The sequence below is a fragment of the Emys orbicularis genome, chromosome 20 (genome assembly GCF_028017835.1).
Source record: "Emys orbicularis isolate rEmyOrb1 chromosome 20, rEmyOrb1.hap1, whole genome shotgun sequence".
Classification (NCBI taxonomy): Eukaryota; Metazoa; Chordata; order Testudines; family Emydidae; genus Emys; species Emys orbicularis.
In genome coordinates, this window is record NC_088702.1 from 1512035 (window position 1) to 1533392 (window position 21358).

General features: G+C 46.8%; 1 protein-coding gene across 1 annotated transcript in view; it reads left to right on the top strand.

Annotated features, from left to right (window-relative positions):
• Positions 1-1901: 1901 nt before the first annotated feature.
• The window catches only part of GATAD2B (GATA zinc finger domain containing 2B), a 29571-nt gene continuing 10114 nt past the window's right edge, over positions 1902-21358 (top strand). The window contains exons 1-7 of the mRNA XM_065420491.1: positions 1902-2230; positions 10456-10585; positions 10876-11007; positions 11367-11498; positions 14403-14573; positions 18898-19213; positions 20713-20915. Of these exons, the coding sequence (XP_065276563.1) occupies positions 1902-2230; positions 10456-10585; positions 10876-11007; positions 11367-11498; positions 14403-14573; positions 18898-19213; positions 20713-20915 (1413 nt within the window). The remainder of the gene's footprint in view (positions 2231-10455; positions 10586-10875; positions 11008-11366; positions 11499-14402; positions 14574-18897; positions 19214-20712; positions 20916-21358) is intronic.

Here is a 21358-nt window from a genome sequence, read left to right on the forward strand (position 1 = left end):
AGAAAAAAGTGAAGGGAATGGTCTTGTATTGTATTAACCTTTTTTGGTAAGATGCAGCGTTGTCACTGTAAGTGCATCACATTCTTTACAGACTAACAGGGTAACTTAACTGAAAGCAGCTGACTGCAGAAAAATGACACTTTACAGAAGACTTTATTCTTTAAAGAAAAAAAGCTTTGCTCCCCTGTCTCTGACCTGATGACTTGAAATACTTTTTTTTGCTTGGTTTGAGTGTCTTTTTTTCAAAGGGCTGGTCCACACTAACCCCCCACTTCGAACTAAGATACACAACTTCAGCTATGTTATTCACGTAGCTGAAGTCGAACTATCTTAGTTCAAACTTACCGCGGGTCCACACGCGGCAGGCAGGCTCCCCTGTCGACTCCACGTACTCCTCTCGCGGAGCAGGAGTACCGGCGTCGACGGCGAGCACTTCCGGGATCGATTTATCGCGTCTAGACAAGACGCGATAAATCGATCCCAGAAGATCGATTGCTTACCTCCGGGTCCGGCGGTAAGTATAGACGTACCCAAAGACTAAAGGCCCCACCCTCATCCAGCACAACCCCTTCCCATGGTGCTCCAGTGCAAACACCTGACATCCTGCTGTTCTCCACCCTACCCCTGGGCAACAAGAACAGCCTTCAGCGACCCCAGTACATTACGAGGGAGTGTGGTGGAACTCCATGACCTGCATGGAGGGGCCAAGAGGTACAACCTTCCTGCTGGCCCAGACCCCTCTCCCAGTTGGCTTCTGAAGGGAAAGCACAAGAGAGAGACCCTTAGTTCAGCTATAGAATGAGAATGGGATGGAACATGAACCCTGTTAAAACTCTTGTATGCACAAATGAAAATGGTCAAACTTCTGAAAGTAACTGTGCTTATAATCCAGCCTTGGGCCTCCATGCTCCGAGCTAGTCTTTCATGGGCTTGGCACAAGGCTGCTCTTCTGTCTCTCTGCCATGACCTATTGATTGTGGGAGCATAGCAGGATGCACCTCAACCCTCTCCCACATGGGTTGGAACCATTTGACACCTCTATGAACAGGTGTAAACAAACATAGCCCATAGATAGTATGCACCTGCTCCAGGGACTTGCTGGGCTTTGGGAGAGGTGCAGCAGTCTGGAGGTGGACCATGCAATACTGGCAGGGGGTGCGCTGTGCACCCTGGACCAGGCACCCTGGGTGCATGCCATTCCAGCAAGTCAGGTTGCCACGGGGCAGTTCTCAAGTGTAGACAAGGGTTCTGGCTTCTTTGTTACCAAACATACTATTTTTGCAAAGAAAACAGGAGGCTTCTTAGGAAAGCCAAGCCCAAATATCTCTTGGAGGAAGTGGTTGAACCTCCCCTGTAATCTGTCTGAATGGTTTTCATGTATTATCCTACTGGTTCAGACCTCAGCCTTGTCCCCTTGCGGCTCCATTCCCTGTTCTTGGGCCCCATTGTGCTGGAGCTCTCCCCCACCCTCTGTATTCTGTTGGGTGCATTCTAGCCCATAGCACTTAGGGAAAATCCAATCATGGAAGACACCAGGTTGCGTGAGGCTGGGAACAAAAGCACCCTGAGCTGCGTCTATGGGTTAATTTGCCCAGCTGAGCAGGAGGTCGGCCGTCTGTGTGCCATGTCAGTGGGACACCAGTGCCCAGTAGAGTGGCTGGGCCCAATGGTTGGCACTAGAGTTCAGGGGAGGAAGGACACAGTAAGGCAAGGGGAAGAATGCTAGCGATTGCACCAGAGCTTGGGTGTTCCCAAGTTATCAGCCTGGAAAGAGCCTCTGTGGTCCGAGCTTAACAGTCTCCTAACTCCACACATGAGACTCTTAATTGGCTGCATTTGCTGCTTTTTCTCCCTGTTGCCCTGATACTGACCCTGCTTTTATGCCAATCTCTCTCCATAGGATGGACAGAATGACTGAAGATGCACTGCGCCTGAACCTCTTAAAACGGAGCTTGGACCAAGCAGACGACCGGGAGGATGTCCTGGCAAAAAGGTTGAAAATGGAAGGGCACGAGGCCATGGAGCGCCTGAAGATGCTGGCACTGCTGAAGAGGAAGGATCTTTCTGGCCTCGAGGTGCCCCATGAGCTCCCAGTGAAGCAGGACGGTGTTAAAGTCTATGAAGAGAAGCTGAATGGGAGCCTGCGGCCCCATGCAGATGGCAGGACTGCAGGGCGGCCGGGCAAGGAGAACATTAATGATGAGCCGGTGGACATGAGCGCAAGGAGAAGGTAGGCCACTGAACAACTGGAGTTTGTGTCAGTTACATCTCAGCACAGACTCTATCTGTTCAGCCAGATATGAAGTCCACAGTCATGGGAATTAGAGCAGCATTTAGTGGGGCTGCCTGCGGATCTTCCATGGCATCTGAATGTCTGCTTGTGAAATCTCTCTGGCAGGCTCAGCTAGGAGGAGCAGTTGCTGTGCTTCCCAGCAGAGGTTCTCTGGGAACATTAACAGTGTTCTCCCACTGTCAAGAAGCCTACCCGTTATTTTTGCTGTCCAAACCACCCCCCTTCAACACGCAAGTGGATTTTGTTCCCTTACCGATAAATTTGTGTATCGTATATAAACTACAGCAGTAACATGGTGGCTGGGCAGACGCCTGTCTGTGCATTTAACAAAACAATCCCACTCCATTTAGTCTTTTATTAGCTCCTACAAAAGTGACAACTAAAATCCTCTATTTAGCTGAAGGTGAAGTATGGTATAACTGCACAGATAATCAATCTTGACCCTAACCTTGGAGAAACTGGTGACTCCAGGAGTAAGAAGGTAATTGTTTTCTTAGCAGAGTCTAAGGGCTTCTCTACACTACAGCGCGGGGTCGATCTAAGATGCACAACTTCAGCTATGTGAATAGCATAGCTGAAGTCGACTGACTTAGATCTGTTTACCGCGGTGTCTTCACTGCGGTAAGTTGACAGCTGGTGCTCTTCCGTCGACTCCGCTTGCACTTCTCGTTCTGGTGGAGTGCCAGAGTCGACGGGATAAATCAACCCCCACTGGATTGATTGCTGCCCGCGGATCCAGCGGGTAGTGTAGACAAGCCCTTAGACCGCATGTGAAAAGGCTATCAGTGGCTGGTGAGTTCCGTCCATTTCCAGGAGGAGGGTTTGGTACCCTGTGCACATGGGCAGTGCCTGCCTACTTGGTTTGCTGCAGCGGGGCTCCAGCTGTCAAATTCTCTTCAGGCATCCCCTGAGGGTGGGCTGGTGGTGAATATTAAGGAAGTTTGAGATAGCATAGCCACATGTGCAAGAACTTGTGAACTAGAAGAGGCAGTAGCACCATACAGCAAGAAACTGAATAGGAGATTCTTATTTTAAAGACAGGTTTCAGAGTAGCAGCCGTGTTAGTCTGTATCCGCAAAAAGAACAGGAGGACTTGTGGCACCTTAGAGACTAACAAATTTATTAGAGCATAAGCTTTCGTGGGCTACATGCTATATGCATCCGAAGAAGTGGGTTGTAGCCCACGAAAGCTTATGCTCTAATAAATTTGTTAGTCTCTAAGGTGCCACAAGTACTCCTGTTCTTTTTATTTTAAAGAGTACAGTGCTCTGACCTTGGGGAGGGGGTGTGTGTGTGTGCGGGGGGGAGGGGGGGGTTTGAAGTTTTAACACTCTCTTTAAGTGGGCTATCAGGTTCTTTGTTTTTTCTGACACTTAGCTGTGAACTCATTTTGGTCCTTGTGCAGATTGCTGCTTGCTGGTCTAACAAATCCACTGCTGGGTGCAGATGTCATGTAGTTTAAAAATAAAATAAATTGGTATGGTATACAGGAGGGGCTTGGTTTGCATCCAGAAACCGGTTGTTAGTGACTTGGAATGAAACTTCTTTGAAAGAGGCAGTGCTCCTAAAAGCCAAATTCCTTCCACTTCAAGAACTGCAACCTGTTATGCTAGCAGCTTGCTCCATGTCCTTATGGGCTAGCCAGATTTGAATCTCCTGGTTGGCAGAATAGTTCTTTGCTCATGGACTAGCAGAGCGGCTTCTTTAATGGAACTGTTTTGCATATAACAGCAGGCAGGAAAAATTCCTCCTAATGGTTCTTTTAACAATAAAGACGTCTCATTTGGTGATGGGATGCTTTCTGGCCAGCGCTTTGTTCTTCCCATTCCGAGTTAAAAGCAACTGGATTGTGATTCAGCAAAACCCTAACTGTCTGTCTTAGTTACTGTTTTCCAAGTATTTTTGTGTTAGTGAGTTTTTTGGCTGAAGAGTAATCTCTGGATTTAAGGAGGACTCCTTGGTTCTTCGAAATAGCTGGTGTACAGGGGTGGGAGGTTTTACATGTATTCCGGGTCCCCTCCTTGCTGATGTGGGTGATGCTAGTGTATTGTGTTCTACACAAATTAATGCTTTTAGACACTCGCTTATGTGTCAAATTCTGACTTGCAATGAGTTATGGGTGGTGAGTAGGCCTGAGACACCAATAGCAGGAGGGAGAAAGTCTCTTTCTAATGTACACTTGCCTGGATTATTTCATTTTGGCTAGCAATAACCCATCATGTGTTTTCCATCTAGTAAGTTGCCTCTGCTGTTGATTTTGTTTCCTTTATCACAAAGAAATGCAATTGAGCACAAGCGGAAACATTGTATCCATCAGTGTAGAGTCTTGGTAATCATTATTAGGGATGTAAATATCGTTTTAATAGTTTACGTTTCTCTTTTTAAATTGTATTGTTTAACCAGTTAAAGGGAGAAGGGCCCCAGGTACCTAGTTTGTCCTGATGCGGCCTCCGCAGACACTCCATGCCACCCCAGCAGCAGCTTCCCTTCACTGACCAGTAGGCTGTCCACCTCCGCAGCCAAACCCCTTCCACTGGCACAAGGGGAGGCTGCGGATTACGTTTACCTCCTGACGGGGCCCGCAGTCCCTACCCGCCCCCATGGCCTAAACACACTCCCCCTGCGAAGCCTCCAGAGCCAGCCAGGACTGGGATCCGCTGGCCCAGGGCAGGAGACCCACGCACGGGGTTAACTGTTAGGGCAGCTTAACGGTAAGACTAATACTTACTGGTTAACGGTTTAATATTTTACATCCTTCATTGTTACAGAAATATTTTCATGTACAAGAAACACTTTAATGGAGCCAGAGGTCTCCCTTTGTTTAAACTCTTACGTGGAGGTTCTGCTTCAGGAGTGTCGTCGCAATCCCACTAATTCTTTGGAGAATTGTCTGATCTAAGGCGTGAGCCTTGCAGACCCTGGGCTTGGCCTGATCTGTGGCACAAGCAAGTTCCACAGCCCCTCTGAGCTGTGAAGTCGCCATTAGTTAGTCAGGTCACTCAAGGTTCATATTGTGTATCATTTGGGGGAGAGACCGCATGGCCCAATGGACAGGGAGCCAGGAATGGGGAGTTCTCATCCCAGCTCTGTGACTGATTTGCCCTGCAGCTGTGGGCAACTCATTTCATTTGTGACACGTGGATAACATTTAGCCACCTTACCATGGTGATGAGATTAGTGTTAAAGCTCCATATAGATGCACAGTATACCGGGAATAATAGCAGCTCTGTATGATGCATTATCATGGGCTATTAACTTGTGTATTCCTCATGCAAGGGCCAGTGGATCAGTCTGTGGCAGAGTGGAGGCCTGGCATGGTTAGGGGATTGTTCTCTCCTTCGGAGTCCCCGTTTTGAGTTTTCAGTTGTCACTGTGGGGAGGGGAGAGGAAGTTGAATTTGAGATTAGTTGGCCAAGTGCTAGAATTGCACTAAACCAGACATAACCACACAATGTGTAGGGATGGCATTGTCTCTTTAAGAAGTTTCTACCAATGATGTGTGTTCCCAGAAGAGGTTGGAGTGGAAGATGATAACCATAAAGAGAGACACTGGCTTCAAAAGTAAACACTGATGAATCAAACAGAACCAGCCCTAAAGAAGAGGGGAGAAAATATTTCAAAAATTTCAAGCATAATTTAGGAAAAACAGACTCTGTAGTAATAGAAGTATGTCTGCTATTCCGTTTCCCTGTCCTGTTGGAAAGACCAAGGTCTGGCTTGCAAAGGCCTGCTTCATCCACCTCCACTTCTGCCTGTCTCTTGCGTGCCCCATGCTGCTTCTCTTCCAGTGGCTTTGTTATAATTCTGCTCTTGCCTTGACAAAAGTAAATAACAGTCCTGACCTATTACCGATTCTGGCTTTGGCATTGATTTTTGTCAATGGAATGTAAATAAAATGCACCAGCCACATCTGAACATTTGTCCAAAATAATTGCAAGAAATTCTATCCGTCATCTGAATTCAGGAAAATCTCAAAGGAGCCAAAATATGGTGCTTTCTAATCCGTTGGAGTGTGCCTGTGTGGAAAGTGGAGGCCAAAGATATGAGGAGTTTAAACCCTCCTGGAGCAAGCAAAGCAACTACAGTTACCAAGAAAAGACTACAGGAATGCTGAGGAAAGCAGCAATCCGTTGTGACAAACGGATGTTTTGAGCAGTCTTGTTAACAGAGGTTCATTCTGCCCATGAACACAGACCACCTGAGATGTCTGAGGGCGTGTCTATGTATGAACTCTCACTGAAATAACAAAAGGTGTGAATTAAAATCGGGGTATAATGGTGCAAAGTCTGCGTGGGGATATTTGTTACTGACTTAAGCCCCTTCATTCCAAAATAAGAGCATTCTCACAGACTTGCATCAAAATACTTTAAATTGGTTTTAGGTAACTGGTTTAAGTAAAGTGGTGCAACTCTGTGTGTAGATCAGCCCTGACGGTCAAGAGCCAGGAACAGGCCATATTGGAAAGTGAGAACTAGCTTAGATATTAGCTATTGGTACTTAATAATAAAGAGAGAGTCGAGATGCCTCTTATTTTTAGCCTCCGACATTCCATATATGCAAAAAAGCCTCCCAATCACAAGTAGATCAGCTAAGGGCTTATTTACATTAAATTTACACCCTACCTTAATCGAAATGAACTTTGTGTGTGGACATTCTCATTCCAGAATGAGTGTGCCTTGTTCTGCTTTAGTTTAATCCGTTTTCACGGGGGGGGGTGTATAAAAAAGCAGGAGAAACACCAAGAGAAGGCAGCCTGAAAGGAAGCACCAGACAGCAACAGAAACACGGGGACCCTGGTGCTGAGAGAGAGAGAGAGCGAGAGCTTTTGGGCCAGGTGCTGGCTGAAAGGCATGGAGATAGTTGCTTTGCTCACATCTCCCATTTCAAAGTAGATTATGCTTAAATGGAACAAGGCACTCTTGTACCAGAATAAGAGCATCCACACTTGGCGATAAGAGCGGCCGTACCGGGTCAGACCAAAGGTCCATCTAGCCCAGTGTCCTGTCTGCCGGCAGCGGCCAGTGCCAGGTGTTTCAATAGCGCTGTGTGGAGGCAAGCCCTAATTCCCAGTTCCCAGTAATGTGGCAATAGGTGTGTTTGGAAGCTGGTAGCACTTTACAGCAGAGTTCCGCTACTCAAACAGAGCGGGGTTACCCATAACTCCCGCACCAGAGACTACTTCAGATGTGTCAAGAAGCAACTACCCCAGTTGGCTAAATGTGAAACCCTGGGCATAGAGTCATCTGCCTTGAACAGATCGCAGCCACCATGTGCCTCTAGGATGTCCTGGGCCCGATTCGCTGATTGTGCTAATAAGGCAGACGGTAAGCCAAACTAATACGGCGAGTTGAAATTGTCAGTTGAGTCGTCAGAAACAAGGAATCCTAGCTCCAAGGTGCACCCCAGAGATCCCACCAATAGAGGAGTCACAAATAGGCCAGCTGCAGTAGACCTGAGGGTACTGCTCAAAACATAAGGCACAGCAGATTGCTGAAACAAGCCAGACCAGATCTCTGTGCAGTGTGTGTGCACAGTATGCAAGATTTTGAACCTCGAAAGACTCATTATTAACTAAGGGATGTGGTTGAGCGCATAGTAACATGGAGCCAAATCGTCACCAATGCATCCTGCCTCTTGTTCTGTGAAGCCTTCAAGCTGCAGTGACCCCAGAGTCCTGTGTCTGCCTGTGGTACCAGTTTGTACTGTAATTACTCAAGCTGGTAATACTTGGCCTTGATTTCCTGCTTACTGTCTTCCACCCCCCATGCAAGGTAGGAGTTTCCCCTCTGTTCCAGATGGGGAAACTGAGGCAAAGAGATCTCTTCATAAGGCCATAAAAAGAGTGCTGGGATTCTGATCAAGAGCTCCAGGATTCTGGTCCTGTGATTAAGTCACATTGTCTCGTTATACTGGGATAGGGATTTTGTTCTTTTGAGCATCCTATATGTTGTACGGTGTCGTATTCATATGAGGCTGTAAGCATGTAATGACCCACAAAGAGGGTATTGATTGCCATAATGATTTTAGAGTCCTTAAAATCTTGCGTAGTAATGTCCCAGTGCTTGCAGTGTCAGCAAATTGCTTATATGGCTCTGTTTTTGATTTTTAGGGAGCAGGCTGTTGGAGTGTTTCTCTAGATGTACTGCCATCCATGAGCTGTCAATCAAAACTTGAGTTTGTAATTTAACACACTAGATTTCTGATCAGTAGGACGGCAGTGGATGGAAGAGCCCATCTCCATAGTACTCGGCAATTGGCTTTTATCTCGGTCACAGCTAGTGATGAGCTTGTCTTTTGGTAACCGATCACACTGACACACAGCCTGAACTGGCTAATACGTGCCAAGATGTAGCAAATGCTAGCCTCCTTCCTTAGGTTGGCAGGAATTGCAAAGTTGTGCAGAAGTGAGACCAGAATGCAACTCTTGCAGTATCTCTGCAATGGCTCAAAGGGAAAGCGAGGCTGACCTTAAGTCAGACCATTTCAGTAATTTGGGGATAAAAGCTTTGAGGGTTATGCCCCAATTCTTTTACACAGGTCAGGAGATGATAGCTGTGTTCCCCTCCTTCCACAGAACCCCTTCCATTTCCTGGATGCCTGAATCGCTCTCTTCTGGGGATTGTACCACTTGCCTCTGACAACAATCTCTGGTGCATATTTTTCTTTTCATGCCCTCTCTTCCTCCCTATTGTCTGACACACACCCCTCGTTCCCTCTTGGCCTTTGCCCTTTTGCCATTTTACTCTCCCATGGTTATACACCAGCAGAGATTCTCTCATCTAAGACGAGTACCACATCTTACGATCCCCTGACTGGACATTGTGCTTGTCCTGTGTGGGGATAAAAATCCAGTCGCGTGGAAGATGCATAACAAATGGTGATAGACAACAAAGCTTTCCCAGTCTCGCTGGTGGCCAGAAGGTGATGGCAGCAGGGAGCTGCGGAGGCCAAAACCATCATCTGACAGCGGAGCCTGCGCAAACAGCAGCGGCCAGTTGGGCAGAGCTTGTGCAGTCAGAGGTTGAGATTGCCCTGTTCTAATGCTGTCAAGGTGCCTCCTAGCTGCATGGAGTTGCCAGTGACACCTGGGAATCTGAGGCTGAATCAGTGTTCTGATCTGACTCTTCTAAAGCGTTTGTGTCTTTTAATCTGTGTGTAACGGCCCCTTTGAGCCTAATGTCCTGTCTGAAATCAAAGGCTACAGAGCAGTCAGACCTAGGAATTAATTTTGGTTTAACCTAATGCTGTTTTCTGGGTTTCACCAGCCAAGTTTCAGATAAACTAATCTACATCCCCACCTCAGTCATAGCAGTGGATTCAAACTAAAGTCCTGAGAGTTGTCTGTCTGCCACTCAGGGCTAGAGGACCTTACCCCAAGCGTGCTTTCACTAGTTCGCCTCCCCAAGCTCCATTACATTAAATTGGTGACACTGAAGGGGTTTTATTGTAACCACCTTATTCCAAATGATGTCACAATGAATGTAACTCTGCTCGGTTACCACTGGATTATAGCATTGATTTCCTAGCGACAGGCTTCTGTAGCTGCTCTTCCTTTCTGTTATTGGGTCTATTGACTGGGCGGAATATTTCTGTGTAGCTTTTCCCTTATGGCCTTTTTTAAACAGATGTGTATGAATATAGGTTTGGGGTATTTACATGTGTCTTAAATTTTGAGCACTTTCCCCTTTATCATCTCAAGCATCATGTGAGTAGCAGTGACTTTTTCAATATGTCTGCATAACAGGCAAAGATGTCTGGAGTTATGCTTGCCTATGCCCCCTTAATTTTTATCCAGGGCCTCAGCACCTAATCGCTTGTCATTTCCCTGTTTTGGTTAATATTTAGCTCCTTATTAACAACATGTACAAGTCTGTCTCAGACATGGGCTTGTGTGTTAACCTTGTCCCTAGAGAAATCTGCTAGTGAAGAAAGCATTTGGAGTGAATCCTTTTATCTTCAGTGTGAATGTTTGTGAGCAGAAAGCAGTCTTTTCCTTTTTGAAGCCACCAGTTTATGCAGCTTCACGTGTGCGGCTATAAGGAGAAGTGTAAAACTCGAATGGTTCTGTCTGGCGTGCGGGGGTTATACTGGTCACGGATTTCTAAATGTCTCTATGTTTGGAACAGCATTGCAGTTCAACTGTCTCATTTCCCTCTGTGCAGTGACCAGGACAGGGGTCGATTGACCCCCTCACCAGATATAATTGTCCTTTCCGATAATGAGGCATCAAGTCCACGTTCCAGCTCTCGCATGGAAGAAAGACTTAAAGCAGCCAATCTTGAAATGTTTAAGGTAAGGTGTATCCAGTCTGCTCCCTGAGAAACTGGAGTCTGGTGCAGTAAAGAGCCCTACCCCTGGGAAAGGGGGCACAAGCTCTTGGAGAGTTGGGAGCTGCAGGGGAATAGTGGGCAGTACAATGACATTGTTGATAATGCTCCAGCTCACCCCAAGAATCCTCCTTAGTTCAGATTTAGTACAGCACAAAAAGACTGTTTGAGGGCCAGGTTGGTTAACTCTCGCTAACGATCTCTTGCTACCAAAGAGTAACCATGTAAGTCCTGAGTGATTCTCTGTCTGTGCAGGGTAAAGGCATAGAGGAGCGACAGCAGCTTATCAAACAACTCCGGGATGAGCTGCGACTGGAAGAGGCCAGGCTGGTGTTGCTGAAGAAGCTGAGGCAAAGTCAACTGCAAAAGGAGAATGTTGTACAGAAGGTGAAGTTCTGGGAGATGGGTGGGTGCATGGAATTGTGTGTTCAGTCAGGCTTGTGGGAGCCCATTCGGTGGTACATCTTAAGGCCAAATAGGTCTCTTGGGACGATACTCGCGTTAGAATTAGCCCCTTATTTCACACTGGCTTCCCTGTAGGTGCCTGTTCCAGAGCCTGGGCAATATCTGTTTCTTGTGACGAAACCAGCTCATTGTCCTTGAGACCAGCAAAAGATAAATCTAGGTAGCGCTTAAGTGTTAGCATCTGATTGATCATACTCCGGCTTGGTCCAGGATCAGTCCATTTGTGCATTTCCTCTCATAAGTGCTCCACTGTGATGCCAATGTTTCCTCTCTCAATCTAGACTCCAGTTGTGCAGAATGCTGCATCGATTGTTCAGCCATCTCCTGCCCATGTGGGACAGCAGGGACTGTCCAAGCTTCCCTCCAGGCCTGGAGCCCAGGGGGTTGAGCCTCAGAATTTAAGAACATTACAGGTAAGCATCATGGAGACAACACTCTGCTGTCAGTGACATCCGAGACTTTCTCTGTGCCGTATTAAAATCGGGTTCACCACAATGCTTCCTCAAAAAGCCAAAACCTTCTTCTTTGCCAATAATTTCTAACCGTATTGCAGATGAGATGGCTTTTCCAATAAATACCTGTTGGCACTTCTGAGCCCCGTGACTAGAACTGTCTTTGTTCTTTGTGTGTGGTCACAAAATGCAGATGCAGTGAGCACTGTCAGACCAGACAGACACTGCCATCTAGTCGATCTTGCCTTCTGTAGGGGACAGGTTCTTGAAAGAGGCTCTGGAAGATAATTTTTCTGTTCTGCATAATTAAGATTTCTAGTGTACCCTGTGTCCCTGGCAGATTTCCCCCTCTCTAGTGTTGCAGTGCATGCTACGAATGGGTTATTCTGGCTGTTATCCTTCCGTTTCAAAGCTGGATGCTTTTCAGTAAAGTGGTAGGTGGTTTAATAGCACACATTGTTTTGGGGTCCTGTGGGATGAAAGGGCTAGCACAGTGCAAGGTGTGGATGATGATGATGGTAGGCTGTGTTTGGTCACCACTTGGTATCACATACTGAGCGGTAAGGGTCTTAGATATGAGTTGCAGGGTTGCTGGCATATAGACTACTGAAAGAAATCCACCAGCGTGTGTTTAGCAGCAAGGATGGCTACTCTCAGTGGAACTAGGTCCTGAGACAATGCAGTGTGCCTGGGGAAAGGGGGTGAAGGAAAACACAAACAAAACGTCAAGCTGGAATAGCTGTTTCCCAAAGAAGGTAAATATAGACAGAGCTGGATGCTGTTGAACAAAGATACCTTCATGTATGCTTACTGGAAAAATGCTAATCCTAGATGTCACACAGTGTTTAATGTTATGGAGATAAACGAAAAGCCAACAGTATGAGCTCACTAGAACAAGGACTCTGAGTGTGCGTGTGCGGAGCAGGATGTTTACACTGACAAGCGATATGGATTTTTTTCTTGGCATTTCACCCGGCTCTGCTGTAGGGCCCAGTGCTCTCCTGCCATCTTGAAGAACTCCCACCAGAAATGTGTCTCTCTTCACTAGCAGATAACTTCCTCTGCTTTGGCTGCCATGTGCACTCTCCGGCACAGATTACACAGCCACTCCTTTTTTTGTGAAGCAGAGCAATATGTAGTGATGGACACAGCTTAAAAATCTAGACAGGCCCCTGGTAGCCAGATCAAAGCATCTGCTACAAAACATGCCTCCAACAGAGTTCTACAATAACTATAAAATCTAAAAACGCTTGCAGATCAGCCTCCTGAATTACCCCTTGCCTCCCTCCCATGTCTGCTGTGGGCTGCTGTTCCCTTCCCTGGGGGAATCTGCACAACATTCAGTTGAGTTGACTCAGTCCAATCCATCTACAGTAGAATCTTGCTAGTTTGCCCTGACTGACACAGCCCATAAAGGATTCTCAGACTGAGTAAGTGACTGTGTGCAGTGGAAAAGCAAGGCTAGTACATTACAATGTGCCTCATCTATTTATTGGACAAGCATGGTTTTCACTTACTCAACTGCGTTTACAATATAGTCCATAGTATAGAGGGAAGTCTCAGGAATGCAACCTCACAGCAACGCTCCATCAAATCATGGCTGTGAGGTGGTGCGATAGTCCACGTTATGTGTCACGGGGTGCATGGATTAGAGGTTCAGCTGTTTTACTGCCTGTAGCTTTCTCGCCTGCTATCGCTGAGGTTTCAGTCTAAATCTCACTGATCAGTTTCTCCTCCTGTTAGCCATCCCCTTGTGTTTATGGCATTTGTTTCCCTGCTATGGTAACGATTCTGGGGTCAAGCCTATTGTGACTTCACAGCAGGATCAGGCTGGTAAAGGAAATGGGCTTTAAGGAAAGAGGAAGCACACTGTTTGCACATTTTGTGGAGGTTTTCTTATTTGTGAAATGAGAAACTTGTGGAACAGTAGCCTTGCTAGGGATGAGGCACTCAGATTTTTAAATCTACCTCTTTTTTTTTTTTTTTTTTAAATGAGAAATCATCCCTTTAATACACATCCATCCTCCTGTCTGAACATTGCCATGGCTCCCAGAAATGTAGAGAACTCGCCTGGGAAGCTAGTTGCTGACCTTCTGCTATGGTTCAACCCATACCAAGCACTTGGTTAGTGGTTTTGGTAGCATGGTTCGATGGACTGATATTTTTTCTGAACTCTTTCTCCACCCCCCCACCCAAAAAAATTCTATTGGACATTATTTTATTGTAATGACGTCACAGACAAAAATCCTTCAGCACTAGTCGGAGAAATCCTGTTTGCTATAACGGTTTTATTTTAAATGCAGGCACTGTTTCAACCCTTGTGGAGTTGACTCTGAAATCTGAATATAGTAGCCTCCATGTAGCTGGCAAACTACCTACTTTTTTTCTTCAACTTGCAGTTTTGCACATGGATTAGACCAGCTCAGTCAATTAATAGCAGAGGCGGGTAGATGAAGACAGACTGAACACTTGGTTTCATAGGAAGCTTACGTTTCTGGGATGTGAAACTTCTGCGACAGTCCACCAGAGCTAGATAATACAGATCCAGTTTCCAGAGAACATTGCTTGATTCCGGGGAAGTAGCAACTGAGATTAGATCATTAATCTCGTGTTCTTGTTGCAGTTGAAAACCCAGTCTCTCCACCTGAGAGGCCAGTGCTTTCATTTTATAGCAGACCTTGCTCCAGTCCAAGTAAAACCAGGTTATGTAAAATACACAAAGCGATTAAAGGGAAAGTCGGATTAATTGATTATTGAGAGAGAAGTTAATTTGAGTTCATGTTTACACCCATTTGTATTTTACATGTTCTGTTAAAAATCCCAGTTTGCCTGATGTCCCCTATTATTTTTTTTCCCCCTGGACAGGGTCACAGTGTCATTAGGTCTGCCACAAACACGACCCTTCCCCATATGCTTATGTCACAGCGTGTGATTGCTCCGAATCCCGCCCAGTTACAAGGGCAGCGCGTTCCTCCTAAACCTGGCCTCATCCGCACTACAACTCCAAGCATGAATCCAGCCATCAACTACCAGCCGGTAAGTTACCTCTTACTTCTGCTTAAAATTGGATTCAGTATGGTGGAGATAAGAAGGGAAATGCCAGCTAGGTTTTTTTATGCACTTGAATGACTCAAAACACTTGTAGGAGAGCAGAGCTCAGGGTGAAGACACCAAATGAAGCCACTAGATGGAAATACATCTAAAGCACGAAGAAGTGGAAGGGTAAATAAAAGAACAACCATACTTGGTTCAGACCAATGGTCCATCAGGCTAGATGCTTCAGAGGGAGAGAACAGAATAGGGTAATTATCGAGTGATCCATCCCCTGTTGTCCAGTCCCAGCTTCTGCCAGACAGGGGTTGCAGGACGCCTGGGTATTGCTTCCCTGACTGTCTTTGCTAATAGCCATTGGTGGACGTATCCTCCATGAATTCGTCTAATTCTTTTTTGAACCCAGTTATACTTTTGGCCTTCACAACATCCCCTGGCAATGAGTTCCACAGGTTGATTGTGCGTTGTGTGAAGAAATACTTTTTGTTGAATTTAAACATGCTGCCTATTAATTTCTTTGGGTGACGCCTGGTTCTTGTGTTATGTGAAGGGATAAATAACACTTCCCTAGTCACTTTCTCCACACCAGTCATGATTTTATAGACCTCTGTCATATCCCCCCTTAGTATTATCTCTTTCTAGATGAACAGTCCCAATCTTCTTAATCTCTGCTCATATGGAAGCTATTCCATACCCCTAAGCATTTTTGTTGGCTTTCTTGGCACCTTTTCCAATTCTAATATATCTTTTTTGAGATGGGGCAACCAGAACTGCAGGCAGTATTCAAGGTGTGGGTGTGCCATAGGTTTATATAGTGGCATTGATATTTTCTGACTTACTATCTATCTATCCCTTTCCCAATGGTTCCTAACATAACATTTAACTTTGACTGTCGCTGCACATTTAGCGGATGTTTTCAGAGAACTATCCACAATAATTACAAGATCTTTTTTGAGTGGTAACAGCTAATGTAGACCCCATCATTGTGTATGTATAGTTAGGTTTGTTTTCCAGCATGCATTACTTTGCATTTATCAACATGGAATTTCATCTGCTTTTTGTTGCCCAGTCACCCAGTTTTAACTCTTTCCAGTCAGCTTTGGAATTAACTACGTTGTTCTGTATTGTCTGAAAACTTTGCCACTTCACTGTTCACCCCTTTTTCCAGATCATTTATGAAGAGCACTGGTCCCAGTACAGACCCTTGGGGAACACTACTATTTTCCTCTCTCCATTGTGAAAACTGACCACTTATTCCTGTTGTTTCCTATCTTTTAACCAGTTACTGATCCAGGAGAGGACCTTCCCTCATATCTCATGATTGCTTACTTTGCTTAAGAGCCTTTGGTGAGAAACCTTGTCAAAGGCTTTCTGAAAGTCCAAGTACACTATAACCACTGGATCCCCCCTTGTCCACATGTTTGATGCCCTCAAAGAATTCTAATAGATTGGTGAGGCGTGATTTCCCTTTACAAAACCTGTGTTGACTCTTCCCCAACAAATTGTGTTCATCTGTGTGTCTGATTCTGTTTTTTTACTATAGTTTCAACCTAATTGCCTGGTATTGAAGTTTGGTTCCTCAGCATGTAATTGCCAGGATCACCTCTGGAACTGTTTTTAAAAGTTGTTACGTTGGCTGTCCTCCAGTCATCTGGTACCGAGGTTGATTTAAGCGATAGGTTACATACCACTGTTAGTAGTTTTGCAATTTTATGTTTGAGTTCCTTCAGAGCTCCTGGGGGATACCATCTGGTCCTGGTGACTTACCGCTGTTTAACTGATCAGTTTGTTCCAAGTCTTTCTGTACTGACACCTCGCTCTGGGACAGTTCCTCAGATTTGTTACCTAAAAAGTATGGCTTGGGGGTGGGGTTCTCCCCCACATCCTCAACTGGGAAACTTTCTGTAATGGGACTGCTGGCTACAGAAGGCTTTGATCCTACAGGTGGGGGTCCACTGCAGAGCAAGTCTAATTGTGATACACCTGGAAGGAGGATGTTGTGGATCTCAGTCAGCTGGGGCAACTTTGTCTCTTGTGAATAAGTTCTAGCTGCTGGCAGGAGCAAGAACCATCACCCGCCCAAGATTTAAAGAACGTAATAAATCAAATGATCAGAGGACTGATATAGGGCAGTCTAGGCATCTACCCTTCCTTTCAAAGAGAAAGGAAGAGCCTGAAGATCACAGAATATTCCTTGCAGTTTGAAGGCAAGAAATTTACAGCCATCATTTGTCCTAGATCAGGATACACAGGGGCTGCATCTGGAAATCAGACCACTAGGGCTGAGAGTGGATAAAGAGGGTACAGCATGGTACTTTCATAGACCTATAGGGCTGGAGTGGACCACCTCAAGACCCCACTAGATACGCCCTTGCAGTTTGACAGTGAACCATTGGTCACTATAAGTACCGGTTTCAAGTTCAGCCAGTAGTGGACCCACCTTCTGGTCATTTCATCTAGACCCCGCTTTGCTAGTTTGCTTATGAGAATGTCATGTGGGACTGTGTCAAAAGCCTGACTAGAATCAAGGCTTTAATGTCCTCTAAAGATTTAGAAAAAGGGCTGCTGGTGCCAACTCCATCACAGCAGTTGGAGAAACCAGATGCTCACATTGCTTGTTGGGCGTGGTAGTCACTGCAGCACAATGGCCTTGCTTCTTGTGACTCAGATGCTGTCCTGACGTGTACATTCCAAGTCACAGGCAAGGTCTTCTGGACCTGTGAATGATTTGGCTGAAACTAATGAGTGTGAAAGGGCCAAGACGGTGATGCTTTGCGAGCACAACGCTGTGAACTGCTGAAAAGTGAAGGCATTAAGTCAGCTGCTGCCCTTGATAGGATGGCGAATGCCTCATGACATGGAGTGGAGCTGGGCATGTTCAAGGCCGAAACACACCACTAGATCATCTGGTCTGACCACCTGCATATCACAGGCTATTAAATTTCATCCCGTTACCCCTGTATTGAGTGCAATGGTTTGGCTAAAGCCTGGCTTTTAGAAAGGCGTCCAGTCTCGATTTTGAAAACTCCAAGCAGTGGAGAATACACTGCTTCCCTTAATGGTTGGTTCCAGTGATTAATCACCCTGTTAAAAACTTGTGCCTAATTTCTAATTGTCTAGTTTCAGCTTCCAGTCTGGTTCTTGTTCTGCCTTTCTCCGCTAAATTAAAGAGCGCTTTATTACCCAGTGTTTTCTCCCCAGGAAGGTCTCTAGACACTGTTATCAAGTCACCTCTCAATCATTTGATAAGTCTAACAATTTGAGCTCTTTAAGTTTCTCACTCAGGCACTTTCTCTAGTTCTTGAATAATTTTTGTGTCCTTTTCTGCACCCTCTTCAATCTTCAACATTCTTTTGAAAATTGGATAGCAGAACTGGATGTCTAAATTTTTCCTCCAATCAGTTTAATTCATAATTTTCTGCAGCTTTGGGAAATTAACTCTTGAAGAACCAAATATATATATTCTTACTGGTTGGGACAGTCTTCTGTTTGCCCATATTGCAATGTTCAGCCATATGAAATGGGAAAGCCACTTGGAACGGGGAGGACTGGCAGCCAAGGCCTCTAAGCGCACTTTGGTTGCACATGTGGATCTGGTTCCTTGCAGGAAGTGGTTCTGAATACTGTATCTGCAGTCAGCAGAGGATTGTGTGAGGTGCTTTGTTCCTATCATGTGCCAAAGGAATCGAGGGCTGAGAACCCAAGCAAATGGAGGATACAGAAGACAGCTGCTGGGGATGGAAGAGGAGGTAGCTGGTGTATTCTGCACACCTGTGTGGGAGGAGAGGGACACCATCTGGCAGTGGTGGTGGTGCTTGGGCACATGCCAGATGAGTGAGGCAAAAGGTGGAGGAGCGCAATGGTGCCAGCTAGTGAGTCACAGCACATAGTGCTGCCTACACTCCAGCCGAGGGTGGTGCAGGCGCCCAAATGCAGGGCTTGAGTTTGTGTTCCTGTAGCCAGGGTCTCCTTAAGCTGGCTGTAGGGTTCATTAGACCATTGGATGTTGCAGAAGAGTATTTTGATGCAGATTTAATTCCTCCAGAGATGTCTCTTGGGGCATTTGTGATGTTGCTGATGAGTTAATGGCAGAGGCTAAGACATACCCTGTAGTTGGGACCCAGGTCACTCCTGGCCCTTGGCTTTCTGTTGTAGTGACTTCCGTCTCTAACACTGAGCCGTACCTGGCTTCAGCAGGCTACCCAGAGCCATAGTACAGTGTGCTCGCAAGTCCCATCAGTCAGATTGCACTGTCCTTTCTTTGCATGGCCATCAGGCGCCCGCCCTAACCTCTCTTTTCCCTCTCCAGCAGTCAAGTTCTTCTGTTCCTTGCCAGCGTACGACCTCTTCAGCCATCTACATGAACCTTGCCTCTCACATCCAGCCCGGGCCTGTGAACAGGGTGTCGTCCCCACTCCCCAGCCCCAGTGCTCTGAATGATGCCGCCAATTCCCAGGCAGCCGCCAAGCTTGCCCTGCGCAAGCAACTGGAAAAAACGCTGCTGGAGATTCCACCCCCGAAACCGCCGGCACCCTTGCTTCACTTCCTGCCCAGCGCAGCCAACAGCGAGTTCATCTACATGGTGGGGCTGGAGGAGGTGGTACAGAGTGTTATTGACAGTCAAGGTGAGTTACAAGGCAGCACAAGCTGGGTGAGCAGCATGACTACTACAAAGACAACAGTGGCTAGACCTGAGGTCAGGATGCCTGGGTTCTATTCCTAGATTGGTAGCTTTGGCCTAGTCACTTTCCCTCTGTTTTCCCCTTCTGTAAAATGGGGCCATACTTTCCTTTGCATAGTGCTGAGATCCTTGGCTTAAAGAATGGGAGTCTGGCTCTGTCACTTCACCTCTCCACCTCCAGCTTTCCATCTGAAAAACAGGCCGTGCGTGGCTGCCGGTCTCACAGGGGTGTTGGGAGGATTAATGGCTGTAAAGTGCTTCGAAGGTCAGCGCTAAGTAGTAGTCTAGCATTGCAGTGCCCAGGGCAGTGGAATCCTAGTGCTGTGCTAATGGCAGCGAGCAGGCTGGAGAACTGCCTGCGTGTGTACACACGTAAGGTGTGGTCCTTGAGAGAGCAGACTGCTGATTGGCTAGCAAGCATTGAACGGGTCCCTGGTCAGCTTAGCCCCCTTCACGCTATCCTTGAGTGAGGGGGTAAAGGGGAGACTTCTTAAAGAACCCCCCCCCCCACCCCTTTACCTGGGAAAACCCACAAAACAAACCTCTGGAGTTCAGATGCAGAATGGCACAAGTCCCTCTTCTCTGGCACTGAAATTGCCCAGGGCTCCTTTGTCTGGCCCGCTGTTCCCATTCCCATGGAAATGGACTTTGAATCTCCACCGACAGCCTGTCTTTTAAAGCACCTTCTTTTGAAATAATTGTTTTAAAAGCACCTCACCCTGATTTCAGTGCTCTAATGTCTGTTACCATGGGAACAGGAAGAGTAGCCAGGAGCAGAGTTGTAAGAACTCTGTTATGTAAATCCCTCTGCAGTGTTCTTAGGCAAGATACAATCTGTATCTGGGAAGGGGGAGCAAATACTGTCTGTAGGGTAACTGCCCTGGAACAGGGATGCACTGTCACAGCGGTTACTCTGCAGAGTGGAGTTGTTTGCATGAGGGAATTTCAGGTTCTAGATGAGGTCTCTTTAAAGTCATCCATCATTTGCTGGCTTTGTCCTGCTGAATGCCAGTGGAACTCAGCAGATGTCAGTGTCTGCCCTGTTTGGAACCTGACAGTTTAACTCTTGGTTTTAAAGCTGGCCACTGGCAACTTCCATCCTTGTGGGCAGTAACTGGGCAGCCCCCTACCTGAGAGCCTCCTGATGTTGCAGTTCCCTAGAGCCTGGCAATGAGAGAAGACTGGAATCTCATCCATGGCTGCACAGGGAGGACCCATGCTCGCGTTCGCCCTGAGCATATCTTATGGCAAAGCCTAGTCTCTCCCATCCAAAGTTACTCTTTGGGAATGCTGACACATGCTTTGAGTGCTGAGTTAGCATGCAGATTGACCCAGGTTCTCCTAACACAGCCAAGGGGGCAGGTTGGTTCTGTCCCCATGATTGTGGGGGAGGTTGGGGGAGTCCGTGCCACCCCAATAACCCCTGTTCTTGGTGGTGTCTAGGCAAAGGCTGCGCTTCCCTCCTGCGCATGGAGCCCTTTGTCTGTGCTCAGTGCCGCACTGACTTCACCCCGCACTGGAAGCAGGAGAAGAACGGGAAGATCCTGTGTGAGCAGTGCATGACCTCCAATCAGAAGAAGGCGCTGAAAGCCGAGCACACCAACCGGCTGAAGAATGCCTTCGTGAAAGCACTGCAGCAGGAGCAGGCAAGTTCTACCCCAACCTGCTGGAGAGCCAGGCATTCTCCAGCTCCAGTCTCTGCTCCTCCCTTCCCCGGCAGTGCGTGCAGAGGCAATCTGTTCCCTTTCCTCCGCGCAGCCTTGCGATGTTTCAGTTCCTTGAGGGGGGCCCTGTTTCAATGCTAGGTATCTAAAAATACCCTCTCCTGCAGTGAATGGAGTATTTCCTGAGGTCCGTTACTCCTTTCCCTTTCTGTACGGTCTCCCAATGGCTTGATAACTCATTTGCCACACTAGCCGTGGGAGGCAGAGTGGCCTGGGAACTGGGAGTCAGGGCTACTGGCTTCTGTTCCCAGTTCTGCCACTGCCTTCCTGTAATACTGGAGAAGTCACTGAACCTCTCAGTGCCTGTTTGCTTCGCTGTCACATGGGGACATTTGCCTACCTCCACACTTGGTGTTTGCAGTGCT